Below are 12093 nucleotides of genomic sequence, written 5' to 3'. Positions count from 1 at the left end.
GGTGTCCTTTGTCCATTAAATATGTCTGCATATACTTGAACCCTAATTGTGGACAGGGTTCAAAGTTTTTTTCATGGAATTCATGGGCCCACGAAAATTGAAGGATAAGCAGACACCTACTCACGTGGTTCCAAGCATTCTGTTACTCTTTAAGAGTCTCATGGAAGAGATTTGGAAAAGGGGCGTCCAACTCCACAATCTGCTACAGCAGATTCAAGTCCCAGGTCCAGCTCAGCCTGAACACCTACTCCCCTCGCAACTGATCTTTTTCTTGATTGCTAGAAAGCTTAGAATCATATTTGTGACCTGTCCTTAGGAAACCATGCATTTTGCATGAAAACTGGTTTAATCTTATCTTTCCCACTCTCCGTTTTCTTTTGTCCTATATTTCTCTGTACTGTTCTTAATTTATCCTTTGCATTTACTTAACTAAGCTAGCTTAAACCCCTTCTTCTGAAATAAAGCAGAGTATAAATAAATGTTCTTTAACAGAGAGGACGGAGACGTAAGATTCACGAAAGCACTCAACAGAAGGCAGAGAGCGGTACCCACGTCATATATTACTACTGCTGACGCCTCCAGGGCCCACTTTAACTTATTTCACCCAGGGACACTTGGGCAACTAGCCTTGTGAAACGGTAGGGTATAAAACCCGTTATTTGCAATGTCAAACTCTTTCAGCAGAGGAACCCTTTCTTGCTTTCCAAACGCGCAAACTCGAGTTTCAAATATGAGTAATGCAGTCCGCATTTCCCGTTTAACGGAAACATGAGGAATTGCTTCCAAGACCAGGGAATAAAGCCAAGGAAAGAAAAGCAAGGCGGGAAAGGCACAAGAACGACTTCTGCAGAGCACCCCAACAGGGGCAGCTGTGAAGCCGGAAGGTCAGCACAGCCTAGACGCGCTCTGCGTAACGGGAGCTTCCTAGGCGCAGCAAACCGCGGGAGCCTCTCGGGCGCCTGCGCACCGGGGCGATTCGGCGCAGTGAAAGTGGTGAGAGACAGCGACGCACCTGCGCGAAGGCGGCCGTGGCGGGAGAACCGAGCCCAGTGCGGTTGCGCGAAGGCCGGGGCGTGCGGGGGGCGGGAGGGTAGCCGGGTGGCTCTGAAGGAGCGCGCCGTGCGCCTGCGCGGAGGGCTGCGTGGCGCGGTGGCGGGGAAGGGCGGTGTAGAGTGAGTGGCGCTGCGGGTGGGGCCGTCAGCGGCGCTGGTGAGCTTTGCGGAGTTGGGCGGTGCCGAGGAGGAGGAGGTGGCGGCTGGGTCTGACGCGGCCCGGTTCGTGGGGGCCCCACTTGTTTATTTATTTATTTCTCGTGTGTGCCTCCGAGTGCGCGCGCTCACTACTTGGTGGGGTGGGGGTGGGGGGAGGGCCCGGGGGAAAGGGGGAGTTGGAACCGGGGTCGAAACGCCGCGTGACTTGTAGGTGAGGGAACGCCGAGCCGTCGCCGCAGCCTCCGCCGCCGAGAAGCCCTTGTTCCCGCTGCCGGGAAGGAGCGTCTGGTGCCGACAAGATGGCGGACGGGGAGCTGAACGTGGACAGTCTCATCACCCGACTGCTGGAGGGTGAGTGCGGGACCCGGCCGGCCGCAGGGGGCCGTCGGCTTCAGCCCTCGTTCCCCCTCCCCCGCCGACACCCAAGGGGACCCCCCTTTCCCTCCCCGAGGCTCCCGCCGAGGAGGGGACGAAGAGGCCGGCTGGTCGGGGGAGCGGCCTCCGCGAACACGGTCGGGGGGAGGCAGGATGAGAGGGACTGTCCCCGCAGGCAGCCGGTCCAGGGCCTGGCGGGCAGGGGCCCTGCGGACCTTCGGGGACCGGCCGGGCGGCGCGCCGGCCGGGGGTGCTCGGTGACCCTTCCCCGGGAGGGCGCCGGGATGTGTGCTCGGGTGCATTGTATGTGCGTGGAACGTGTATTTCTCTCGGTCCTCTTTGTGCATTGCTCTTGGCTGCCTCCGACTCTTGTTCCAGGAGTGAATATTCTAAAAACCTCCTCCTTGAGACGGTTATTTGATCTGTTCTGCGTTTTCACATCATGCTATAGAACGAAGTTTATTTAAGTAGAGGATAACAGCGGGAGTTGAGTACCTCCCATTTATTATTTAGCTTAAAAAAATAGTAAAACAAAAGTCTTTGAGGTGAAGATGCACGCAAGAACTGTGAAATATGTAGGCACATTTGTTGCAGGGATTGGCTTTCGGGTTTGAGAATTTAACAGGTTTCAGCAGGATTTAATTTCTGCACAAACTTAGAAAAGGTCTGTTGTAAAGTCTCTCTTGTGTTTAAAAGATATTTACAAGTCTTCGCAGCGTTTGAAGTTTCCGGGCTCTTCTGTTTTTATTGAACAGTTTTATGTTGGGGTGGGGGATTGAAGGAAAGGGACGAGATGGAGAGGCCAGGATATTACTCAAAGTTAATCGCGGTCTTCTGCCGGTGAATCCCTGCACCCTGAAATTTGCGTCATCACTAATTGCTTTGTGAGTGTGTAGAAAAGAAATTAAGCCTTTCCATTTAGAATCCTCTGTGTCGGAAACCTTCGAAGGACTGCATATGCATAACTGTTATTACTTGCTTTCAAATTACCTGAAGGTAATTGTTTACTACTGTGAAGCAGTTTGTTGTTACGTTTGGAAAATCATCAGAGAAGATTGTATGATTGGGAATGGGGGGAGGGCGCTAGTTCCTTCTTTCAACCAATGTGTGGGTATCTCATCGGTTCTGTATGTATCCGTTGTGTAACAAAATACAGTTTATTTGCTCCAGATGTGAAAGCCTTCCAGCAGTCTAAGACTGGATAAGAAGCAGAGTTTCGCCAGGAACTCTTATTTACCTTTTCCTTTACTATCAAGTTATTCCTGGGAGGCCCCCTGGTGCCTGCAGTCAGTGTTCGCTGCTTAAGACTTGGTGGACTTGAACAGATGCGCACATCTTGCTGGGTCTCTGAGACATTTGCTCTGACAAGACTTGTATTTTGTAATTGTGCATTGTTCAAAGAGTGAAATGATAGCTATTTAAAAACTTCAATGTCTTGGTACCTTTGGGGGACATTTAGGGCCACCACCATTTTTATAAATCTTAAACTTAGCTTGTAAATTTAAATATTTAAAAAATCTAATATGTGTGGCTCAACTTCTTCACTTTTGTTTTCCGTATACTTACATATTTATATACTTTATAGGAATAAAACAGTAGATTTGTGTGTTTCAAAATGGTTGATCTGGAACCTTTTAAGTCGGACGTAGCTTTTTATGATTATAGATATGTAAGAAGCTTCGCTAGTGAATTGTTCATGGTTATTGGAAAAAAGATATGGCGTGAAAAATAGGCTAAGTGATTCCATTTGTTTTTGTGAATTCAAATAAAATGTTTGGTTTTGGTTTTGGATGGTGTTTTTTCCTTTTTTTATGGTGAGAATTCTAGTCAAGACATTTTCCCCCTTTTAAATTACCAAGCGTTTATTAACCTGCTTCGTGCCAGTCACCAGGAATCCAGAGATAAGACAATCTCTTCACTTAAGGAGCTCCCAGTCTCAACAAGTGATTTTCCGGCTTTCCTAGCCTCCTTTCTGTTTATATGTTCAACACACACTTGTCAGTAAAGAATTTCATTAGTTGCTTCTTAATCCCCGAAAGTATATTTAGTTTGACAGGGTCTCCCTGGGATTCTTAAATTCTCCAGGCTCCTCCTTTCCTTCCCTCTTTCAAAATCCAGACTTCTTCCAAAACAGACTTTGATTTTCTAATAAGTAATTATTTTTAGTCTTCGGTTAAAAATTTTTTTTTGTCTGCCTTGATTTTCAGTGATGTTATATGCTAATTAAATTTAACTCAAATTCAAGTGGTGGTATTTTGTAAAACTGCCCAAGCAGAATAACTACAGTTAGATTTTTTTTTTTAGTATTGAATGAAAGTACACCTTAAAATTTGGTCATAATTTCTCTATATTGGGAAAAATCAACAGGACTTGATCTTATTTTAAAATGTTGATTGTAGTTCCATAGCATATACTTGATTCTTTTTTCTTACATCAAATTGTCAATCAGCTATAACATTTTTAGTAACTACATTTTTGAGTTGCTTCGTCTTTTTCTTTTTTAGGTGGGCATATCATTGATGTAATATTTTCAAAACACCTTTAGAACATTTTAAAAATTTTGTTACTTTTTTAATGCAAAACAATAGACTAATTCATTGTTTGGATAGTATGTTTTCCTCCAGTATATTTTCTTGGGTTAACGTTTTACTTAGAACTAAAAGCCAGAGATGCCTGCCACTCTATCCCCTGTAGAGACCCTGCTACCACATTCTCACGGGTTATCATAGTGCTCTCGACTGACTGTTTAAATTAAAGCTAGTTCCTATGGATGTCCTAGAAAATCCAGTAAAAGCTTTTTACTTTGATCTCAGTAGTTCCAAAAGGAGTTAGGATGGCAGTGAGAGTATAGCAGAATTACCTGGGCAACTTTATTCAAACTATAAATGTGAAGTTTATTTTGGAGGAGGTGAAATGGGATGAGTAGAATCTGATGTGTTTGGAAAGAGGATAGTGTAGAAAACTGCTTCCCGCTGATTAAGATAGTACTGGTTCTGTTCCCGCCACAGACTAGATCCAAGGGTTTAAAAACTGGCTGTACCAGTTGATGATAACATATACCTATTATATAAATATGTTTGATTATATATATCATATATATGTGTAAAACTGTGCATCTGGGATTTTTATAAATTTTTGTTCACATACTTTACCTCGTTAGAATGTTTATATAGCTTTATGAGTTAATTTTTCAAGTATTGGGCATCATGACCATTTTTCCTTGTCATTGAAATGTTTTCAGAAATACTTTAAAAGCTATTTGCTGTATGGTAGAAAAGATATTTTTAAGTTTACTTTGCAACAAAGCTAAGCTTGAATATTACAGCATGAATTGTAGATAGTTAGCACTGTATAAACTTTCATGGCAGAAAATGATTGTGTTTGTATTTTTGGCCCACTGATAGCTTTATGAAAATCTTCGGTTGTGTGTGTTCTTGTTTTGTTTTTTGATCCATTTTTCACTTACTATCAAGCCGTCAGATGTCTGAATTTGTGGAACTGCTGTCATCGTTTAGTGTATATCTCCCTTTCCTTTCTTGTGGATCATGTACTTTTTTTTTTTTTATTAATGTTATGATAGATTACAACCTTGTGAGATTTCAGTTGTACAGGATCATGTACTTTTAAAATTTAGCTAGGCTGACAGACTAGCAAATAGGAAATTTTCCTCTCATGGATCCTTTTGAAAGTTAAAAAAAGGATTGAATTTGAAAAATGAAATAGATTAATGAAACCACATTATTGCATGTCCTCCTTTTTAAATAACAGTTTTATTGAGATGTAAATCACGTACCATACAGTTCACCTATTGGAAATGTATAATTCACTGGTTTTTAATATATTCACAGAGTTGTGCAGTCATCACCACAATCAACTTTAGAACATTTTCACCACCACCACCCTCAAACACAGCCCTGTTCCCATTAGCTGACATGCTCTTTTTCTCTTCACCCATCCCCCTAGCACTAGGCAACCACTAATCTACTTTCTGTCTCTATGAATTTTGCCTATTCTGGGGATTTCATGTAAGTGAAATCATACAATATGTGGTCTCTTGTGATTGGCTTCTTTTAATGTTTTTAAAGTTCATCCATGTTGTAGCATGTGTCAGTATTTCATTCCTCTATGGCTGAATAATATTTCATTGCGTGACCATACCACATTTTATCCATTCATCACTTGATGGCCATTTGTGTTGTTTCCCCTTTTTGGTTATTGTGAATAATATTACTATGAACATTCGTGTACAAGTTTTTGAGTGGTCATATGTTTTCAGTTCCCTTGGGTATATAGTTAGGAGTGGAATTACTGGGTCATATGGTAAGTCTGTGTTTAACCTTTTGAGAAATTGCCAGGCTGTTTAAAGCCTCTTTTCTGATTAAATTGTTTAATTATGACCCAGCAGTCTAAAGGTTAGACAGTTTGAAGGAAGTGCTAGTTGCTTCTGGCAACCTCAGCTTCCGCATAGATCCAAGGCCAAGTCTGTTAGAAAAGAGCAGGTTGGGGAGTCGGGGAGATCATCTGAGGGACACTTTCTTTTCTTGGCTGCTTCTTGGATGAGAACCTGGAGGAGGCATACAGGTAATTTAACTGATTTAGAGATTATTTTCCTGTTAATTAGTTCCATCAGTTGTGGGAAACTGACAATTTGAAGTAGTCCAGAAGTGTTTTTATTTTGCTATTTGAATGCAGAGCTGGAGTTTTTCTGGTAAATGTCTAAATCCAAGATTAGGATTCATGGGGATTTAGGAGTCTAGTTGCATTTGAGTCTAGAGACAGGATTATATTAAGATTTAGGATTAGTGAGGAAGATAGTAAATTGTATCCAGTAGGGTTTTTTCTCTCATATCTTATTCTCGACATTTATTGTTTAATAGAGTATCCATTCAAGTGACATGCATTCTCAAACAACTCTAAAAGAAGTAAAATAATGTAGGTATATAGGAATATAAAGATAGTTAGGAATAATAACTGAAATCTCATTAAGTGTTTCTGAAACAAAGATTATCCTGGAAGTCTTGGAATATAGTGATGCAAGGAGCAGAAGTGGTTTGTAAATGTCAGTAAGTTTAGCAGTGGTGTTGTGATAGAGAATAGAGATTCCCAGTTGTATCATCTAGGATTTAATTTTGAGTGGATACAAATTTATACCCTTAGGCAGGAATCACTGCTCCTCTGGCAGCTGTAAATAGCCTTTTCAAGGCTTATTCCTGTAAAAATAGAGGATCAGTGAGGACTGGAAGGAGGAGGAGATAAAGGTCACAGCTCTTTCTTCTTGTGCACTGTCTTTCTTCCCCCAAGATTGAATTGGATTACCTTTGAGGTCTTGGTTATTAGTAAGTGAAATGTAATTTTTTTACACCTCATTCTCTGAAATACACGATACAACAGAGATTTTCTGTCTGTTAGATAAAATTAAAATGCTTTAATGAAATAAAGTCTTCATTCCCTAATTAGAGTTAGAAGACTAAAAAAGGAGAAACTCATTCTGACATTAAATAAGTATAAATAACCAGTAGCCAGTCTGTTCCTAGTTTGATGGAGGAATTCAGTCCCTGGTCTTGGTGGCTACTTGTTAGTAGAAAAAGTAGTACAAGAATAGTGACACTTGTCTTTTATTCTGCCTCTGCACTGTTCACATGTGTAGCAAAGTGATTGATGAGGGTATATATAACCTTCCTGAAAAGTCACTGGCCTCGCAATTCTCACTCCCCATATTTACCTGAAGATGCATTTACGTTATGAACGTAATCTAGTGGGAGCATTGCCTTTGGATCTTGAGATGTGCCAAAACTGTGTAATTTGGAGGTTTTAACACAGTTTATTTCATCATAAAGGAATTTTATCTTCAGAATGTCCCTGAGTTCACATCTAGTCAGTTACAGGTTGACCAAAACATTTTCTTGCTTTAAGTACTTGTCTGACACCATTTTAACCTTTCCCCCAATCCTACCTCCTATTTTCAAGATTTAGAGAAATCAAAAGTTACTTTTAATAAAAGAAGTTTGAGAACCTCTGTTATATAGCTTTCTCTAGTGTAATATTTAGCAGTTATAATAGCTTTTTATTTTAAATAGTAAATTGAGAAGGAAACTTCTTAGGTGTTTGAAGGTTTTGTCTGTGTGTTTGAGTATTTATCAAATAATTGGGCCAAAGTAGTGAGAGAAATGACCAGGCTTCTGAGTGAAAGTGAGAGAAAGATCTGGATTACATGATCACACAAAGGAATATATTTATGACCATCAGACCTTAACTGCAATAGTTATGTGAGTCCTGAGTGATAATCAGATGTTTACGCAATTAAGTGTTTATTCAAGATATATCAGTAAAGATGGATATAGTGGGAGGCCATGTTTATACTGGTTAAGAGTACAGGTTCTGCATGTATTTTAATTTCAGCTTTGGCCCGATTTCTTCTGTGTATTGAGGATGATAGTAAGTACCTACTTCATAATGTATCTGTACAGATTAAACAAGTAAAATACTTCAAACAAAATTCTTGGCACATAGTAAAAGCTCAGAAAATGTTAGCTGTTGTTATTGTTTAGTACAAACCTGAACTGAGAAATCGGTAATAGAAGGCTTCTTATGCTGATGAGCCATGGACCTTCCCCATAGTCATTTTTGAGAAGGCTATTCCTTGTGAGGATCTCACAGAAATTGTGTCCTCCACATTGTGGTTATTGCATACAACCCCTCTTCTCATATATTTGTATGTATAACATTCTTTCCTATTCCCATTATCCAGAGTTCATAATCTGGTTTGGCATGCAGTGTTGGTGCTGAGGGAGAGAGAGATTTCTAGGCGGAATAAGATGGTGAAAGGTGATTTAAGGAGATTCGTTGTATGCTTTCTTTTAGCTAGGGACTAGAGCAATGGATCTGCAAACTTTTTGAGTTTTAATACCACTTTATATTTGTAGAAAGAATTGAGGACAAGAGCTTTTATTTATGAGTTATTTTTCAGTACTGTATTAGAAATTAAAACAATTTTAAAAATCTATTTGATTCCTTTAAAGTAACAATAATAATAACTCATTACATTTTAGCATAATAATGTTTGTTTTCTGAAAGAAAAAAATTAGTGGTAAGCAAATCTCTATAATGTCTGGTTTTGTAGAGAACAGCTAAATTCTCATATCTGCTTTACTTCAATCTGTTTTGAAATGTTATTTTGGTTGAAGCCTATGAAGAAAATCTATACTTGTACAGATAAGTAATTGAAAAAGGAAGGAGTATTTTAATAGCTTTTTAAGATAATTGTGGATATTCTTTAACATCATGCCAAAAATTGACAACTGGTAATTTCTTTAAGGTTAGTTGTAATATAGAATCTAAAATATTGGTGAATTTTTTGGTTTCTTGCATTAAAGTCCATTGACTTATCTTGCACTTACTTTAAATGGATCTTACACATGACCTCGTACTATGCATTGGTCATTTGGAAAATACTGGTTAAGCTGAGTTACACAGATTTTCAAATGTTGACACGTCTTATGCAATATAAAAAGAAATACATTTGTTAATGTTACAACAATATAGAAGAGTCCTTAAGTAGGGAGAAGCTGTCAAATTCATGGTGCTGGATACAACGTTCCCAAAATTTTAATTTTCACTTGAAAGCTTGAATTTTATCGTTAGCCACAAATACTGTCAGTTGTTTTCCTTGAAATGACAGACTCACTTTGTTCCTTTTCCTGAGTATCTGTTAAATATCTAACTGTGAATAACCATAGTTTGTCAGTTATGTTTTTCAGTAAAAAAGATGTTCCATGAAAAAAAGTGGCTAGATCAGCTTGGAACTAAAACAGTCACACAAGTGTTTTTCTTGAAGACAACCATTGTACTTTGGTATGCAGCAGAAATGCTTTATGGATACTTTCCATTTCATCATACAGAATGTTAAAAAGGTGTATGCTCAGTGGTGGAGTTTTTTTTTCTTCTTCTTCTTCTCCTCCTCCTCCTCCCCCAAACCCCCCAGTACATAGTTCTATATTCTAGTTATTGGTCCTTTTGATTCTGCTCTGTGGGACACTGCCTCAGCATGGCTTGATGAGCAGTGCCATGTCCACACCCAGGATCCGAACTGGCAAAACCCCAGGCCGCTGAAGTGGAGAGCCTCTGAACTTAACCACTTGGCAATGGGACCGGCCCCTATTTTTGTTTTTTAAAAATTGGCACCTGAGCTAACATCTGTTGCCAATCTTCTTTTTTTTCTTTCTTTCTTTCTTTCTCCCCAAAGCCCCCCAGTGTATAGTTGTATCTTCTAGTTGTGCTACGTGGGACGCTGCCTCAGCATGGCTTGATGAGTGGTGATAGGTCTGGGCCCAGGATCCGAACCCGAGAAACCCTGGGCCGCCCAAGTAGAGTGCGCAAACTTAGCCGCGGGGCTGGCCCCTCAGTGGTGTTGTTTTGATAAAATTGATCATTTTTACTTCTTCGTCAGGGGCATTCTTAAATGAAAGTGGACTTTTTTGTGTTGCACTGTAGGTGCATGGCAGTGAACACCACCAGTGATTACCAGTATAATTTGGCACCACTGACTTGGTCTGTGCTAAGATGCCAGCAGTTTTACTAACCATTGCTTTTGCTTTTGCACTGTGCAGATGTTGATGCAAACAGTGAAAAGGGGACACACTTTGAGAACTATAGGGCTAGGGCACTCTTTCCTCCATTCCTGAGATGTCTGTCCCCCATCCCTTACCTATATCTGTTACTTTTCTTCTTTACTCTTTTCTCATTATCTGTTTGTTTACCAGTGTATCTGGAATGATTTTTTTTAACTCATGATGATTCACACACTCCTTTGAGAATTCATGAAAGCCATGGGCCTTCTCAGGAAAATATATATATGTTCATGTACGTAATAATACAGGCAGTTTGGGATATTAATTATACAGAGCTCCTGAAGGCCATCTGGAGGCTCTGAAACCACATTAATCATTCCTATCAGGCAGACTTAAGGAAATTGAAATTATGGCAGCTGCCTAGTTCCTTCACTTAAAATCAAAATTCCATATTTTAGCCAATTGTAAAAGTTTTCCTTTTATTCCTTTTTTGTGGCTTAAAGGTAGAGTTGTGTGCTACATATGGAGAAATTGCCATTTCATCATACAGAAAAAATCAAGAAATCTGGATTTAAGTTAGCTTTGCTATTGATTAATATGTAACCTTGAGTGAATCTTTTTTGGGGGTGGGGTGGGGTAGAATAAATGGGAATTAAAATATTAAAGGCTAATGAAGATTACTAAGATTTCATTGGACAGGTGTGATAGTGGAATCGGTTGTTTTTTCTTGGCATTCTTTCTGTTTTAGAGAAGGCAGTTAATAGTGAGAACTTCTGAAGGAAAAATCAGATGGTTATTGGAAGATAAAATTTAGTATACATGCACAGCACACATACATATATCATACACCATTTGTAATTTAAAAGACAAACTGTCGTTGACAAAGTTTTTACATGAATATGAAATTTGAAATATTAGTGATTGAGTACAGTTTTGTCATGAGAGGAGGGGAATTCTTTTGGGAGAAGGTAACGTTTTGCTTAATTAAGTTTCAGAGTTAGTGTTCTGTATTATCAAAATCAATTCCAAGTGTTCCTCTGTTAATGCTGATCTGTAATGAGATTTTACATATTTCATCTTGGAGGATCTATGACAGATAGGTAGCGCAAAATACTGATATCAATGTACAAGTGTATGATTTTAGTTAAGTGATTTTAGTCATCACCTGGAAGGCATTTATAGAATTCTCTAAGTCCTCTCTTGATATTTGCCTTTTAACATGTCATTACCTTGCCGATTAATGAATTCCAGTAGAGGATTAGGTGGAAGCTTCTCAAACTGCACTGATTTTCATATATTTTGCACTAGCATTGAGGTCTAAAGAATGCTGTTGAAACTGTGATTTGAGCTTAGGAAATAAATCTGATACACATTTGTGAAGGAATGAAGATCTTGTTTTAACTTTTGACAGCACTGGAAAGTTGAGTCATTAAGAAACATTACCAGGTTTGCAGCAAAATCGGGTTTATAAAACTACTCAGTGTTTGATAATAGTGATTGCAGGTATTCTTCTCATTCAGAAAAATTTCTGTATTGGCCCTGAGCTCAAAAAAATCATAATAAAACTTTATCACTACTAAGCCATCAAACAGCTGTGTAATAGGACAAGTCAAGATATTCAGCTTTTATTTGTGAGAAATATTCATAGAACTGACAGTGGTTAAGTTCATGAGAGCTAATGCAGTTCATCATTGATAGTACTGGTTCAGTAATCCATGATAGGGGCTGGCCCCATGGCTGAGTGGTTAAAGTTCCCTGTGCTCCACTTCAGCAACCCGAGTTCTGGGGTTCGGGTCCTGGGTATGGACCTACTCCACTCATCAGTCATGCTGTAGAGGCATCCCACATACAAAATAGAGGAAGACTGGTGCAGATGTTAGCTCAGGGCTAATCTTCCTCAAGCAAAAAAAAAAAAAGAAGGATTGGCAATGGATGTTAGC

General features: G+C 39.5%; 1 protein-coding gene across 3 annotated transcripts in view; it reads left to right on the top strand.

Annotated features, from left to right (window-relative positions):
- The first annotated feature begins 1092 nt into the window (after positions 1-1092).
- The window catches only part of PPP1CB (protein phosphatase 1 catalytic subunit beta), a 40368-nt gene continuing 29367 nt past the window's right edge, over positions 1093-12093 (top strand). The window contains exons 1-2 of one of the 3 annotated variants that reach the window (XM_046661409.1): positions 1093-1209; positions 1423-1562. In XM_046661409.1, coding sequence (XP_046517365.1) covers positions 1511-1562 — 52 coding nt within the window. In that variant the 5' untranslated portion in view covers positions 1093-1209; positions 1423-1510. Of the gene's footprint in view, positions 1275-1346; positions 1563-12093 lie in introns of those variants that run through there. The other 2 variants (XM_046661410.1, XM_046661408.1) reach the window with 2 other exon arrangements.

The sequence above is a fragment of the Equus quagga genome, chromosome 5 (assembly GCF_021613505.1).
Source record: "Equus quagga isolate Etosha38 chromosome 5, UCLA_HA_Equagga_1.0, whole genome shotgun sequence".
In the NCBI taxonomy this organism is placed as follows: Eukaryota; Metazoa; Chordata; class Mammalia; order Perissodactyla; family Equidae; genus Equus; species Equus quagga.
This window is presented reverse-complemented; position numbering and strand designations above follow the sequence as displayed.